Source organism: Microcebus murinus, chromosome 17, assembly GCF_040939455.1.
Source record: "Microcebus murinus isolate Inina chromosome 17, M.murinus_Inina_mat1.0, whole genome shotgun sequence".
NCBI lineage: Eukaryota > Metazoa > Chordata > Mammalia > Primates > Cheirogaleidae > Microcebus > Microcebus murinus.
This window is the reverse complement of record NC_134120.1, coordinates 17,182,145-17,199,997: the sequence shown is the minus strand read 5'-3', so window position 1 is coordinate 17,199,997 and position 17,853 is coordinate 17,182,145. Positions and strand designations below refer to the sequence as shown.

The window sequence follows — 17,853 nt, the reverse complement described above, 5'->3', positions numbered from 1 at the left end:
TCTTCCACAAGTCTCTCCCTATCTCCATACTTTCAATGCAGAAATCTGTTATGTCTCACGTAGTTGTAGTTGGTGGCAAGGCCCCTAGGAGGCATAACATTCTTTGAGGTGTTTGTTCACTTACTGTCTGCTTTATGAAGTTGAAGGTACTTAAGCCTATGCAGACTTATAAAAGAAAAATACTCATTCAACCTGTGACGCATTCTTTTAAAAAAATGGTATTCAAATGGAAACGTGTGATATACCTTTAGCTGAGATTCTAGTGGCCTTTGCTATAATAAATGACCTAATATTAGTTGCTATGAAGAGTATGATATTGATTTGTGCCATTATTCTCTTGCTGATTTGCTGAAGAACAAAAATTTGTAATGCTAATGGAAATAAAGTACTTTACAAAACACTGCACATGAATACCGGAACATGTCTTTGTAATAGAACAAGTGTCTAGTAAGCTTTTAAATATAAATTTTCATTATTCTGGTACAGATTATTCCAGTACAGATATTCAGAGTCCTTTTCAATTTGTTTTTAAGAACAAAAACCAAGTTGATAATCTTTTGGTGTCTTAACTCTTAGACACTGAATTTTATGCAGAAATCCAATTTTTTTTATTGTGAGGCATTTATAATTTTATGCTGTGTGTCTGATGCTCTTATTTCTTTATGACTAATTGCATATTACATAGATTTGCAGTGACTTCTTAGTTTGGCCTTGTGATCTGCATGTGTCAGACTAGATCATGCAGTTTGCAAGGAAAACTGATTTAAAATTGTAAGAAAATTATATGAACCTATTTTACCTATGATATTTTTATTGTAATACTGGTAGATTTTGATTTAGTGTCATTTATAAAATTCTGGGATTAAAATGATCAAATTATACATAAACATCTTGCTTAATCCGTTCTTCCTCTCCCTGCTTTTATTTGAAATATGGCATTTTATATTTTATTTTTCCCTAGTGATATTGTCCTAATGATTTATTCCATCAGCTATCTGTTTTTATTAAGTAGATTTTGATACAAATATATATTTTAAATATGTTTTAATATTTATAAATGGTTTCATTGTGCATGACATTTGCAGACTTGGTTAATATTTTAGCACTTATAGTACACAAACATAAAGAAAAAAAATTTGTTTTATTTGTTTGAGCACCCGAATTGACCCCAGCAAGATTGAGATTGATCTGGTTTCTTTCAGCCTGTTAAATGCCAATCCAGTCATCTGTAACAGTACTTAGTATTTTTTGTAATTTTTCTGTACATATTTTCTGTGTTTGCTCTATAAAACTTACCTATCACTGGAAAAGATTTTCCTTGCTTGATTTAGAGATGTAAAAAACCACAACCACCTATTTTATTGTTTGTTGTTTTTGAAAATTTTTTCTACAGTCAGTGTCAGTGCTATATTCATGGTTCTTTGTTTGTAATCATTATGAAAAGACTTTACATTTTACCAGGAAAAGATGACACTTAAATTTGAAATGTGTATTTGGACTAAAGAATACACAGCTTTGGGGAATGGAAATGGAAGAAGAGGAGCAGAGATAGTCTTATTTTAAAATATATAATTTAATTACATCCTTATCTAATAATTAAACATTACTAGACAAGTTCTGGCATAGCTTATAAGTACAAAGGTATAAATTCGCTTATTTTTGAGACACCTTTGTATCTCAGGCAGGAAGTAAAGGAGGCTTTTTCTTTACGCCCTGGTAGGGGGTGGCTAATATGTCTTACTAAGGTTTTGGTTTGACTTTTATTTGTTTGGGTTTTTATTCCTTAAGGCAAGGGTCAGTCTTCAAAGCAAATAATATCAAGGTCAGAGAAACTAAACTAGAAACGAATCTCTGAATTGTGAGTATTGGGTGAAGGATTAAGCATCAGTAGTCTTAAAGTGTCATGGTGCTTTTTGTAAAATATGTATGTTTTAAAGTGACCACATAATATCAGATATCACCCATTTTTAAGGTGTGGTCAGGATTCTGAGATCATTCCAAGACCATTCCAAGTTTTTCCCATATAGAACTGAATGAATACTTGGAGTCAGAAGCCTTTACTATTTCATTTCATCACTACCCAAGGAACTGTAGTATGGTGATTCTCAAAGGTAAAGGTGAGAGGCACCAAAACCTAAACCTGTTTCAATCGACGAATTCATACCAATACTTAAATAAAGAATTCATACTTAAAAAATAACCTTGAGTCTTTGTTCTGTCCTTTCTGAAGTGCAACTCAGGATATAAAATAGTTAATGAGGGTATGATTCTCCTTAGAGAGTAGTCTAGCTAACAAATGAAGAGAGCATGTTGGAATTTAAAATATCAGGATTTGCTACCCCAATTGGCATAAACCATCACAGTACAAACTTCCTAATTTATTCCAGAAAGAAATCACAAAGAAAAGGAAGGTGAAGAGGGGGGTGGAGACAAGAAACAGGTTTAGGTTTTGGTCCACTACAGTAACTGTTCTTATCATTGTTAAAATTGCCTCATCTGATCAGTGGGATCCTTTTGGTAAAATGTCCTTGATGGCTTACTTGCTGACTAGATATTCCATGCTTACCTTGTACCTTTCCTGACTTGAACCTGATTAAATTCATGTAGGAGCCTGGTCCTTTAGTGGGAAATGGTATTTTCAGATCACAAACTGACATGCTCCTGGCCATTTGGTTGTTCACTGTCACTGGCCTTTTTGGTAGACACATGCATACACACTTACAATTGAATCTTAGAGTGTATATAATACTTTAAGTTTGGGTCTACAGAATTTTTACTTAATTTCATTAAGGTTACATCTGTGTCTACTTTCTCCCACTTTAATAATCTTGGTTCTAAATAATATCTAGGTAATTACTCATTTGCTTTTCCCCCACAAACACCCACAACAGTTCAGAAGACTATCAGCACTACCACAAACAATACGATTACCAAAAACACTGTGTAAGTGTTCTTGTTTGTTTATTTTTATTTGTTATGTTGTCCAAGCTAGTCTTAAACTTCTGGGCTCAAGTGATCCTCCTGCATAAGCCTCCTGAGTAGGGGACTACAGGCAGGTGCCACTAGGCCTGGCTTTGTTTGATTTTATTTCTTCCTTCTTAGAGTAAAGAAGGAAGGTAAGCCCCTAGAGATGAACCAGTTAAATTACTGCACTTAAAAGTCACTGGAAATAGGTCCTCTCTGTATGATTATACCACCAACTTGATATATATTTATATTCATTTGTTTCATTTTGCTTGTACAATTGTATTAGCTAATACTTCCAACATAGTGTTAAATAGGAACTGTGAATATAACAAAGGTTTTATTATGTAACACTGTTGATGAGTTTCTGTTCTTTGAAGGTAAAAAAATTTCAGCTTGAAATCACAACTGTAGCATTTAGGTAACTGACTATATTTACAACCAGAATCATATGAATTATAGGATTATATTATGTATCAATGTAATTTATATAAAGGTAAAATCTGTCACCCATGGTTCTTCCAGTTGGTGGAATTTGTAGGATATCTATGCACTTAGTGCCACTAGGAGTGGTGTCTCTGTTACTGATGGGTGGTTCCACCTTAGGTGTGGTTGCTCACCACACAGCCAATTACTGGGACAAGGATTGCCAAGGAGAAACGGATTTTTAATAGGAATGCTGTCAGCCAAGAGATGGGGGTGGGGAGCACAGATGTGGGCAGAGCATCCTCAAATCCATCTCCCCAACCAGCAGAGAGTATGGACTTGTACAGGGTTGTTAAGGACTGTATACAAGTTAGTGAGGTGAGTCTTGGCGTACCTCCTTGCACAATCAGCTCAAATGCACAAAGTCTCACCTGAGTCTCAAGGCAAGTTCCTGCCACCAGTGAGCCTGTAAGATTGAAAACAAGTTATTTACTTCGAAGATACAATGGTGGTACAGGCACTGGGATCGGCCAAGAGAAAGGGATTCCTTGTCCCACGTCCTGGAAACACTGGTGCAAGGGGTGGGCCCTGAGCTTCAGGCAGCCCCCTCCCCAAGGCTTTGCTGGTTGCAACCCACATGGCTGCTCTCATGGTTGGAGTCTGGTGCCTGTAGCATTTCCAGGCTGATGGTGCACGCTGCCAGTGGCACCACCATTCTGGGGTCTGGAGGGCAGCAGCCCCTTTCATGTAGCTCCACCAGGCAGTATCCTGGTAGGGACTCCAAGTGGGGGCTCCAAATCCATATTTCCCCTCAGCACTGCCCTAGTAGAATGTCTCTCTGGAGTTCTACCCCAGACCTCTGCGTGGGCACCCAGGCCATCTCATCCATCCTCTGAAATGTAGGCAGAAGCCACAAGCCCTCCACTACCCCTGTATTCTATGCACCTGCAGATTTAGCACCACCTGGACACCACCAAGGCTTATGACTTGCTGCCTTCTCAGTGGCAGCCTAAGTTATTGTAGGGGCCCTTTGAGCTGTGGCTGGAGCTGGTGCTGTGGGGACATAAGGAGCAGCCTCCTGAGGTGGCAAAAGGCAGAGGGGCTCTGGGCCTGGCCCCTGAAACCATTCAGTCCTTGGTCTCTGGGCCTGCAATAGGAGGGGCAGCCTAGCCTCATTTCCATCTGAGACCCTCAGCTTGGCCTTGACCACCCATATATCTATCGGTATCTTGGTCACAACCACTTAACAAGTCTCTAAGGAGTTCTAAACTTTCCCCTGTTTTCCTGTCTTCTTCTGAGTCCTCCAGACTCTTCCAACTCTGCCTGGTACCCAGTTCTAAAGCTGCTTTCACGTTTTCAGGTATCTTTATAGCAGCAGCTCACTCCTCACTTAGTGCATTTTGCATTATTATAAAGAAATATCTAGGCTGGATAATTTGTACAGAAAAGAGGTTTATTTGGCTCACATTTCTGCAGACTGTACAAGAAGCTTGGCACCAGCATCTGCTTCTGGTGAGGGATTCAGGGAGCTTTCAGTCAAGGCAGAAGGCGAAGAGGAAGCAGGTACGTCACATGGCAATAGAAGGCGCTAGAACGAAGGGGGAGGCACCATAGTCTTGCAGACAACCAGCTCTCAGGTTGTCTTTCTTGCAGGGATGGCATCAGGTCATTCATGAGGGATCTGTTCCCATAACCTGAACACCTCCCACCAGGCCCCGCCTCCAACATTGGAGATCAAATTTCAACATGAGATTTGAAGGGGACAGACACCCAAATCTCATGTCCTTCTCACATTGGAAACTACAATCATCCCTTTCTAATAATCTCCAAAAATCTCAACTCCTTTATTTTGCATTAATTTCACGGTTTCTGGGAAACAGCTCAAAAGGTCAAGTACTCAGTTAAAAGGTACAGGGTTCTAGTTGTCAAGCCCCACTGGCCTGAGAATCCAAAGCATCAGAAAGCTACAGGGAGATGCACCCTATAAAGATATACAACTGTTATGTACCCATAATAATTAAAAAATAAAAGCTGCAGGGAGAACATGTAGAGGGGTTCAATCCTGTGTTTTGTTCATGGGACTGGTTATACCTCTTTCTCAGACAACTAAGGGATTTCACGGTGGGGATATCTTTCTTCTCTACCTCCATTTGAAGATTTTTTTATCACCCCTCTTCCCACCTACCCACTCAGGTGGTCTTATGACTCTGAGGAAGTTAATTTAGTTGATTTTGTGAAAATGAAGTACCTTGAACAAGAGGTCTATACTGATTAAATATGTTTATTCAAGACTACTGATTTTAAACTCATCCTTTATAGAAAACTCAACAAAGACTCAGCCGATAAAGATTTTTGCCTAGATAACTATGGTGGGATTTTACTTATAATATGCTAATGTTTGTAGAAGTTAAATTTCCACCAAAAAAAAAAAAAAAAAAACAATAGCATTTTACTACTAAAAATAAGGTACAATTATCTAACTGACCCCTGTCATCAAATTTGCAGGAGCTCTGTAATTATGTAAAATACAAAAGAAGAAAAAATTTAATACCTACTAAATCCACATACTGTAATAGGTTCTTCTACATTTTCTTTAATTTTATTAGATTAAGATGTGCTAATGATCAATGTAGAAGGAAATGCATGGAATAGAAAACAAAGAAAAGGTCAAAAATTAAGATCACTTCCAAATTTTCTGCCATTGTACATTAAGCAGTTTGAAATGAGTTTTGTTTTGTTTTTGCTTTTTAATTAAAGAGGAAAGAAATCAAACTGCAACCCTAAGGACTGAAGAGTCCCTTTGCTTCAGCCTTAATAGTAGACCCCTATAAGGAGAAGAAAAAAAAATCACCTTCTTATAGTTTAATGGAGATAAATGGAAAATTTAGGAGTTCATTCTCTGATTGATAGGTGATTAATTAGTTCCACACCAGTGTTTGGAATGTAAATGTCATAAAATAGATATACGTAGGATATATAGGAAAAAGGGGAAGAAGCAATTAATTCTGATGGAACACAATATTCATTAAGATGTTCTCATTTCAGGTTGATGATCATGCTCAGGTACCAGATCCCTTCATTAGAGTGATAGACTTCCCCATTTCTGAAGAAACAACCCTATCTTGTAGATTCATCAGAATAAATTTGTATCAATCTACCTAAAAAAAAAGCCAGCTAAAACTTAAAAGCAACATTGTTATCTAATCAAATTTTGTTGTGCACATACTTGGAGCATAGCATTGTTCTAGATGCAAGATATGAACAGGAATGTGGTCCCATTTAGTTCAGTCATCTTTGCTTAGGTAATTATAGACACTTTAAACCTATCATCTTTACCTATAATTTTTATATATATATATAAAACTACTTTCTGTCACTACCATCACTTTTACATATGCCCTAGGGAAATATACACTAATTTTGGAAATGTTTCTGTAATCTGTTATATAATTATCAATGATATATAAATGGACCAAAGAGGATAATATTTCCTTGGTTAAAAGCATTTTATTTTTAAAGGATGTAATGGTTTTACTTGAGTTTTATAATAGAAAATTTAATCATAGTAACTAGATAATAATCACTACCTGCAGAAAGCATGCCGATCTGCTTTGGTGGGACAGCACATTTCTATCAATAATAGTGGTTACAGGGTAGATGCAGAGGGAGTTGACTTTAATATGATCCCTTTGGGTAAAGTATATCCCACCTCACTAGACTTGGAAAGTTTGCTTGTAGCTTTGAGACTTATTAGACCAGCTCAGTGTTTCTTTAACCAGGCATGATTTTGCACCCCATCCTCCCCAGCCCTTCACCCCCAACATTTGGCAAATGTCTGGAGACATTTTCGCTTATCACAATTAGGGCCGAGTGTGCTGCTGGCATGTAGTGGATAGAAGCCAGCGATGCTGCTAAACAGGACAGTCCTTGCCTCTGCTAACAAAGAATCATTCAACTCAAAATATCAGTAATGAGTTAAGAAACCTGGGCTGCGTAATTAAACATGATACATTTGTTGCCTTCTTTCCAATTACATTTCTAGGGAATAGTGTACTTACGTGATTGAGAGTGGGTTAAAAAATGAAAGTTTCTATTCTCTTTATACATTGTAGTATCTCTGCTATCTTGGTACTTGTCTGGCTCATTTTTCATTCTTTTTATAACTTTGTTTGCAAGTTAATTCTTTAAAAGCTCTGCCAGAGGCAATGATTGGTGCTCCCTTAGTTAATTCAACTTTTCATTCTCCTCTAAATCATTGGTTAGATATGAATAGTCTTTAAAATGAATTGTGAGATTTAATCAGTGTAATGTAGTGGAATAATGATGTGCTTCTATAGATGCATTGTGCTCATTACAGTGTATGAATGTTTATATCTTCAGCAGTTTGATGCCACTTTGTCATGTTTCCAGGCTGAAGTAAATATATTTCATGCACCTGCTTGCTTAGTTTTCTCTGAGGCTATTTTACTACTTTCTTTATATTCTATATATAAATATATATTTACATTTTGAGACATAGTTTATATTTCACTGTGATATTGAAGCCATGCAGTCTTCATAGAAAGAGTATGTGTAGTAAGTACTCCACTGAGATCTCCTTGGGGCCAAGATCTGGAACCTTATTTTTTGTCATGAGGACCCAGCACCAAGCCCTTAGCAGGCTCTTAATAACTATTTAAGAAATAGAACTTTTTTAATGCTAATTTTTGCTCAGATCATTCTAGCATTGGTCATAAGGAGCTCTTTAAGTTGGTTTCAGTGTCATTTTGATAGGGTCTTTCTTTTTTTTTCTTAAAGCACTTCTTTATTTTCCAGTAGTTGCTCCCTGCGCAACTACTGGTTTCTCTGCCCCAGTTCTACTGTGTTTCCCCAAAAATAAGACCTACCCATAAAATAAGCCCTAGCAGGATTTCTAAGCATTTGCGGAATATAAGCCCTACACCGAAAATAAGAAAATAAGCCCTAGTGATGGGCGTGGCTATGCAGCGCATCTGCACAACCCATGCATTTCATCGTGGAGTGGTAAAGAAGATGAGCAGCCCTTCTCATCTGCCCCATGAGAGCTCTATTGCTCGACATGAGGGATTGGGGCCAATGGTTCTAAAGGAAACAGAGTTGCAAGAAATTCAGGATGGAATTTGGGGTTTGGAGAGTTATAATGATGTTACAGAAGAAGATGACTTAACTATATTTGAATAAATGTAGATGTTGTACCGTACTTAAAAAAAAATAACACATCCCCTAAAAATAAGCCCTAGGATGTCTTCTTGAGGAAAAGTAAATATAAGACCCTGTCTTATTTTCGAGGAAACATGATAGAATCTGTCATTCTCTGGGGAGCCCTGGTTCCTTTTAATGAAGGTATTAGAAACTAATATCTGGATGCTAGGTGTGCTTATTGCTGCTGATGTTTCATTGCTTCTTGGTCCTCTTAGTGGACAGAACTGGGAAACATATGTAAGCATACTAACTTACGTATACCCTCATAGGTATAATTTTTCTGTATCTATCATTGTGTGTGTATATATATACTAAAACAGACATGAGTTTGTACTGATATCTCCCATTTTCATCCACCACCACAGGGTTCATTCTAGTCTTCCCCCTTTACTTATTTGTAATTTCTTTCTCTGAATTTGAGAAACCTGAGGTCTCATTATCTACAATAGATTTACTTGTTTCTTCAACCCTAGTAGGCATAAAAAGTAATTTAGAATTGCTAACTCATACCATGTGAAAAACCAGTTTGCTGGCTATTACTGTTTGTATACATTCCTTTTTGTCTAGTGTTTCTTAGGTCAGCTCCTTTTTTCTTTACACCTTCAGTGAGGTTATGGTGGTGCATTTGTAATACAGATAGATTCATTTGTCAGAATCTTCAGTTCATCCTGGGTTTCCCTGGCATTATGGTTAATTCATTATTTTTTAAAAATTTGCATATAATAAAATTCTGTGTAGCATGTAGATCTTTGGGTTTTGAAAGATGAGTAGAGTCAGGTATCCACCACCACAATACCATAGAAAGCACTTTCAACACCTCACTCTTTTCCTTACATAGCCCCTTTTGAAATGAACTCTTTTCCCCTAATCCTTGGCAACCACTGATCTGTTTTCCATTCTCCCCATGGCCTCAGCTAACATGGGAGCATCTTGGAAGCTAAGACTATGTCTTTTCCACCCTAGTGTCTCTAATACCTGGTACAGGGCTTGCCTAGGTGCTCCATGAGTACTCAAGATAATGAGGGAACATTGCACCTAAGTTACCTATCTTCATCACTGCCATGACTTTGCTTTACTTTTGCTGGTGATGCCAGCCTCTCTCTTATTCAGATCTATCCCATTCTTCAGGCCCAATCCAAATCTTATCTTCTTTATTTTAAAGCCATCAGCTTCATCAGCCTTCATCAGTCTCCCTTTCTTTGATTTCCAAAGCAACTTACTGTTATAAATAACAACATAGTATACTGCATGTATTTAGTGCACTATTTTTGTTAGTATATGATGGTGTTATTGCTGCCTGTATAATCCTAGCAAAAATAAAAATAATAATAAATCTATGAAGGGCTTCAAAGATACCTTCTTATGTAGGAGAACATACTTTACACAGTTTGAGATATATGATTCTGGTTACAATTTGGGTTTTTTAATCAGCCAGGGGTTATAATTTTATGCTTTAGTACAGTTGTGTATCAAGACCGTCTTGCCTTTGTTTCATAACACTTTGTAGGCTGAACAGTATAAATCTTAGTTTTATTTGTGTCTTTTTAAACTGAAATTGATACTAAGTCAGCTCATAGCCTGAAAATCAAACTGAAATCTTTAAAAAAGTACATGCAATGAATTAGAAGTATTAGGCATGATTTTTACTGTGGATCATTTTCAGGTTCTTTTTGGGAAAAAGATATAATAAAACCATATACATTCACATTAATATTTTGTTGATATAGTATACTTCTTGTGTTTTTTATTCTTTGTGTGTTTTTCAGTAAATATGTTCCTTTTGTTGCTTTCAGAATTCCTTATAATTAACGTTTTATATAAGAGCAGTTTTCTGAAACAAATCAAAACACTAGTTAGGAAAAACATGTATTTCATTTCTTTAAAAATATAGATCAAAACTCATGTTACCAAATAATTATTATATTCTTATTCAAGCTTGATGACATTTTGCTTATTTTATTTCTCTAATTGCTCTGTGGCCTTTAATAAACTAACTTCCTTTTGATAAATTGAAATGATCATTATTCAGAATAAGGGATAAATACCCACAACATTTCTTACAGGAAGACTTTTCTACAAGACAACATCCCATACTGTTATATTTTATATTTTTGATGTTATTGCAGAAGGAAAAGTGGATACTGTGTCTTTAATGGAAAGCAAAAGGTTATCTTTCTGTGGCCTTTGTGTGTGTGTGCTGATGTGGATGTAGGCAGCCAGACAGGCAATGTGTGCAGAGAGACTAGGGAACCGGCTGTGGATCGATAGAAGTGGTGTGAAGTGAATTAATGCGAGGCAGGCTGTCTGTCTGTCATAAGGATTGCAGGGAATGTGGGGCAGTGTTGGTCAGTCACTGCAGAGATCTGCTTCCAATAAATTCAAGCTTTCTGCCTGAAAAGAAGCTACAGCTACTCACTTACTCCCTTATTGTTAAATTTTACTTCATTCACAGTAAATGTTCATATCAAATTATTGCCTCCAGTGTACTTTAATTGGAGGACTGGAAAACCACGGTTGTGAGAAACTGATAAAATAAAAATATCTGCTATTCTTTTGGATCCATTTTTCAATTTCAGTGGAAATCTATATTACCATGAGAATGAGAAATATAATTTTGGTTAATATTTATAAATATCCTCCATTCTTAGTCCTAACAATAGTGTTTATCGCTTACATTTAATCTTCAATAAAATAATAAAATTATAATGAACTGAAGTGGCTTTATATTTCAGTATTGAATAAAGTGCTGTATTTTAAATATTACTATATTAAAATTTAGTATATTCTTGATTTTTCAAGGTAATCACATGATACTATAGTCTTCTAAGTTAATATTATTTATTATTACTCAGATATTGTTAACCAGTTGGGGAAAAAATGTGTAAAGGTAATGTATAAGCTCATGAGAAATAAATTTTAGAATAATGTGTCTAATTTTACTGCTGGGGATAGTTGAGTTTTATTCCATTGATTTTGAAGACTGCATTTCTATATTTACATTTTAAAAAACTTTTCTAAAGTGATTAAAAAGTAGTGCATACAAATGAGAAAGTTTTATGTACCTAGAGCTCTCACAACGAAGAGTGCTCTATGAAAATCTCAGTTGTCTTCGTCGTTCTTTAATTCTGACTTCTGCTCCTAGCCACAATGCTCCCCTTCCCTTTTACTGTCATGTCCACACCTAGACTAGTTTTCTCCTCCATGCCATTTTTCGTATTTGACCTCTGATTTGCAGTATAGAACCCATTTATAGAGAACTATTGTCTGATATAATGTACATTCCTTTTTTTATTTTGTGAAATCTGGGTTTGGAGATTCACTGATTTCTTAAATGTCTCACATCTTTCCATTAATTTATTATATCTTTTTTATTATATTTCTTTATTCTCTTCATTTCTTTATTATATCTTTTTCCCCAAAGCACCCATACTGTTATTTTCTAGTATATTTAAATAACATAATTTGTGCCATGGAACAGAAACTATTTAATTCAAGCTATATTTTTTGAACCTTTATGAGATATTCATCACTTCTAAATACTTTGGAGATACTCAGAAAGTCTTTTTAGATTTTATGGTATAATTTGACAAATAAGCTCACTTATGTCAAGTACATAAGAAAATACTAAAGTATCACAATATAATTAATTGACATTTGTAACCTTGATTATTTCCATATAAGTATTTCTAATTGGACTCTTTTTCATATTTCCCAAACATATTTCTTCCTCTTTGATGATGGATAGAGAGAGAGTGACTTTTTGTGCTTCAAAAAGCTGAGGCTTTTTCAATCATGAAGAGAGTAAAACATTTTTCCTAGTCCCTGTGTTTCATTGAAAATAGCATTGTATTCTGGCATAATCTTCAATTCTCTTTTGTGACAGTGATGAAGTACCTACTATTGTATCTTAAAACTTAAGTTTATTGAGATATAATTGATGTATGGTAAAATTCACACTTCTTAATATGTAGTTCTTTGAGATTTGAACACATGTAGATAGTCATGTATCCACTCCCACAATTAAGATATTGATTACTTTCACTATTCTAAAAAATTTGCTCTCCTTCTTTATAGTCAATCCTTTTATCACACGCCTAGCCCTTGGCAACCACAGATTTGATGTCTGTTTTGCCTGCTGCAGAAAGTCTGCTATAATGCCCTTCTCAGCTCTAGGCTAATCTCATCTACTTTATGTCTTCATAGATTTGCCTCTTCTAGACATTTCATGTAAATGGAATTATAAAACATGTTATGTTTTATAACTGACTTCTTTTACTTAGCATAATGTTTTTAATGTTAATCCATGTCATAGATTGTATCAGAACTTCATTTCATTGTATTTGCTATATAATATTTCATTGTGTGAATATATCACAATTTATGTATATATCATTTGATGGACATTTAGATTGCTTCCGCATTTTGGCTTTTATGAATAACGCTGCTATGAACATTCATGTACGAGTTTTTGTGGGGATACATGTTTTTATTCCCTAGTAGTGAAATTGCTGGGTCATATGATAACTGTATGTTTAACCTTTTGAAGAACTGCCAAATTGTTTACTGTTGAGTTTTGAGAGATCCTTATATAGTCTAGTTACTATTCCTTGGATATGTGATTTGTAAATCTTTTCTCTCAGTCTGGAGCTTGATTTTTCATCTTTTAAATAGGGTTTTAGTAGAGCAAAAGTTTTAAAATTTTAATAAAGTCTACTTTGCCAGTTTTTCCTTTTATGGATTATGCTTTTGGTGTCGTTTCTAACATTAGATCTCAAACATTTTCTTCTAATTTTTTTTCTAAAAGTTTCATAATTTTGAGTTTTATATTTAAGTCCATGATCCATTTTGAGTTAGTTTTTTGATAAGGTGTGAGTCTTAGGTCAAGATTCATTTTTTTGCCTAGGGATGTCCAACTGCTCCAGCCACTGTTTTGAAGAAACTAACTTTCTTCCACTGAATTGTTTTTGCACCTCTCTCTAAAATCAGCTGGGCATATTGGTGTGTGTCTATTTCTGGGTTCTCTATTTTGTTATATTAACCTACGTGTTTATGGTTCTGTCAATGCCATATAGCTCTAATAAATTTATACAATAAGTTTGAAGTAGGGCAGACTGATTTTTTTCCTGCTTTATTCTGTTTTGAAATTGTTCTAGTTCCTTTGGCTTTTTAAAATATACTTTTAGAATAATTTTGTATATATTTACAAAAAATCTTGCTGGGATTTTGATAGGGACTTCATTAAATCTGTATATCAATTAGAGGAGAATTGATATCTTTCCTTTGCTCAATCTTCCAATCCATGAACACGTATATGGGAGAATTTTGGTGATTTCTCTGGATTTTACATGTAGACGATTATTTTATCCTTGAAGAGGATGTGTTAGGGTTCTCTGGAAAAACAGAATCAATACAATAGGTAGATAGGTAGGTGGGGCGAGGGGAAGCGAGAGACAGAACCAATACCATAGATGGATGGATGAGATGGGATTAGGGGAATTGGCTCACACAATTATGGAGGCTGGAAAATCCCACAGTAGGCCATCTACAAGTGGGAGACCCAAGAAGTCAGTGGAAGGGCTCAGTCCAATCTGAAATCCTCAGAACTAGAGAAACCAATTGTTTGACTTTCAGTCTGAGGCTAACGGCCTGAGAACCTAGAGGAGTTGCTGAGTACAAGTCCTAGAGTCCAGAGGCTGGTGAACCTGGAGTTCTGATGTCCAAGGGCAAGTGCTGAAGGATGTTCCAGCACTAGGGGAGAGAACGAATTCACTTTTCCTCTGACTTTTACTTCCGCCTGGGTTCTCAGCCCATTGGGTGGTGCCCACCCACACTGAGGGCAGATCGTTCCCACTCCATCGACTCACAGGCCAGTCTCCTCAGGAAACACCCTCACAGATATACCCAGAAATAATTATTTACCAGCTATCTAGGTATCCTTTAATCCAATCAAGTTGACACCTAAAATTAACCGTCACATAGAGACAATTACATCATCCTTTCCAAACTGTATGTGGTTTTTTTTGGTTTTTTTTGTTCTTTTTTGAGACAGAGTCTCGCTTTGTTGCCCAGGCTAGAGTGAGTGCCGTGGCGTCAGCCTAGCTCACAGCAACCTCAAACTCCTGGGCTCGAGCGATCCTCCTGCCTCAGCCTCCCGAGTAGCTGGGACTACAGGCATGCGCCACCATGCCCGGCTAATTTTTTTTATATATATATCAGTTGGCCAATTAATTTCTTTCTATTTATAGTAGAGACGGGGTCTCGCTCTTGCTCAGGCTGGTTTTGAACTCCTGACCTTGAGCAATCCGCCCGCCTCGGCCTCCCAGAGTGCTAGGATTACAGGCCTGAGCCACCACGCCCGGCTTATTCTTAGAGTTTTTTGAATGGTTGTTGAATTAAGTCAAATGATTGATATGATCATGTAGTAATTTTCTTCTTTAGCCTGTTAATATTTTGGATTAGATTGATATTGGAAAATCGGACCCCTTGGAATAAACCCCACTTGGTCATGGTGTATAATTCTTTTTAGATGTTGCTGAATTCTATTTGCTTATATTCTATTATAAATTTTTGAGACAATATGAGAGAGATTGGTCTGTAGTTTTCTTTTCCTTTTTTGTATTTTCTTTTTTCTGCCAAGCATTTTACAACCTTTACTTTGTTTTGGAAGGTATCTGTCAAAGAACTCGTTTCAGAATAATCTCAGTTACTTCGATTTGTACATGTTTGCTCTTTAAGTTGTCTCGAAATACTGAATGCCCTCAGTTGAATGGTTACCTGACACAGCACAGGAACTCCACGGAGGGCTTGGTAATATTTATGATTAGTATTGTGTGATTCTGTGATTTCTTGTGGTTATGCTGTGATGTTCTGGGATACCTCTCACCCTTCCCCCCGGAACTTAGTCCCTGGAAGAACTTCATGGTAAATCAGTATTAGAGTTTGAAATCAGAAGACCTACATCTCAATTGTGGTTCCTGAATTTAGTAGCTGTGTTATGTTGAGCAATTACTTTGTCTGTCTGATTAAACGAGATGAATGTAAAAGGATTCGTAAACTTGTTACTACCTACATTCCAGCTTTGTTTTTATTGAATTCCTTAATTTTACAGAAAAGGACAATACTAATAATAATTGTTACTCTTCAAACTGTTGAATATTTTCTCTGTTTCTCTATCATTTTCAAAAATTATCAAATTTTACTCAAGAAACGAGAATGGGAGATTTCAAAGATTTATATTTTGATTTAATATGAAATAATTTTTGATTTTATATTTGAGGAATGTCGCTATTTAGGAACATGATGCTTACCTTATCTCCTCTTTGTAATTATTTTACTGATAGCTATTAATATCTTAAATAATTAACTTAATATGATTTTTCTAGTAAGTTTCTCCTTTATATTAAAATTTACCTTGTAAATCCAACAGTAAGAATTCTTCTGTAAAGGGGCGGCTTTGTCATTTTCCATCCATCAGGGGTCATTCTTTAGTACGGTTTTTTTTTTAAAGAGTGACTCTGAACAAGTAGTGGTGCTGAAATGGTGTGTTCTATTCCCCAAATACAAATCATTAGGGCTTGGAACTGCCTAGTGTTAGGTCCATCTCTGGATCATTCATGGTGGTTAATGACTAAGAGTCTTCCCTTTTTGATGCCTTTCGTAAACCTGAGACAGCAAGGCTGAATTTCACAAAGAAATGTTTAAATTAATACACCTTGGAAGAAAAAAAGTCCTTGAATGTTTATAGTTGTTGATTTTTAAAATATTTGAATGGATCCTAGATAGGCAGTTCTTGAAGTACTTATTTAGATTTGATTAGAAGGGTTTAAAATTAGCTCCGAAAGAAACTTCTAATGGTGAGATTTGTTGTTACCTTGATTGAGCAATGGCTTTTGATAACCCTATAAAAAATATTGATGCACCCTACTATCTGTTGCCAAATTAAAAATAATGTGGTAGATGCAAATTGACAACAAAATACAAAATAAAGATGGAAAGATAGGTATGTAAGGAACACATTTGTGTGAATTGGCAAATCTCAAGTGATTTACAGAATGGAAAGTTTTGGCCTGTGAACTACTTCATCTGTCTGCTTTCAGTTAAGTTCTTTTAGTGTAATAATTATCTGACCTCATATTGAATTTCTTCATTGAGGGAGATGTTATACTTTTTGGGGGGCAGTGCATTTCAGGTCTCTTACTCCTTCTCTTGTCATTATCCTTCCTCCCAATCCCCAAGGTAGAAATAAACTAATATTAAAGAGAAGTAACATTTTAAAATAGTCTTTCGCTTTCAAGATTTGTTTTCTTCTTTGTAGCCTAATTGTTTAAATCAACTAAAGTAACTGTAGCAAAAAAACATTGAAAGGAATCAAATAAAAACGTAATTTACTTCAACATCCTGTTTATTTTTCCCAGATCTTGGTTAAAACTAAATATAGTATGTACCCATGCACATATATACACAAACATGAATGTTTTATTCATTGATTTGTCTCTTCCTCGTTTTGGTGAACATATATATATATGTGTATATATATATATTTTTTAATGTATAGTGTTTACATCTGGTAAGTAAAAAGCTTTAAAAGTTTTGGTTCACCTTAGTTTTCATTGTTTTTAAATGAAATCTTGCGATTCCCTTTTGTTTTAGCTGGAGTCACGGCAGAAGCCATGCAGACTATCTCCACGGCTCCGGAAGCCTCAGGGCCTGAAGCCAAAGTCCAGGAGGAAGAGCATGACCTTGTTGACGATGACATCACCACTGGTAAGCACGAGCATCTTTAACATAATCTGCATGGAGCTTTGTTCAATATTGCAAAACGTTTTTTGGGTTATTTTTAGTGGGATTAAGTAATTTGATGGAAAGGATGGAAACTTGTATTGGTGGTATATTTAGTTTTATGAGACTCTTTAGTGTCCTTTTTGATCTTGAGGTGAAAAGAAGTGGAAACTGTTCATTTGGTCCAGGTTTGCTCATTGTGGCTGTAACAATGAATCTGCTAGCTGCGCACTTGTTTTCTGGAGACCTTTTAATTCAGAGGCCGGGATCATTACTAAAGCCTTGGATCACGTAGAGGAATATATGCATTAGGTTATGAAAGATTTTGCGATTATAAGATAAACTAAAGAATAGTAAAGTTATAATAGCAATATATACAATATAGCCTGCATAAGGATCTTACAGATACTCTTTATACCTATACTATAGAAATGGTGATTTTTAAACATATTTACCTTGTTTGGA

General features: G+C 35.8%; 1 protein-coding gene across 4 annotated transcripts in view; it reads left to right on the top strand.

Moving 5' to 3' along the window:
- WDR7 (WD repeat domain 7) overlaps positions 1-17,853 on the top strand; it is a 315,698-nt gene that overhangs the window by 121,592 nt on the left and 176,253 nt on the right. For all 4 annotated transcript variants that reach the window (XM_012745467.3, XM_012745464.3, XM_012745468.3 and 1 more), the window contains one exon: positions 17,260-17,373. In XM_012745467.3, coding sequence (XP_012600921.1) covers positions 17,260-17,373 — 114 coding nt within the window. The remainder of the gene's footprint in view (positions 1-17,259; positions 17,374-17,853) is intronic.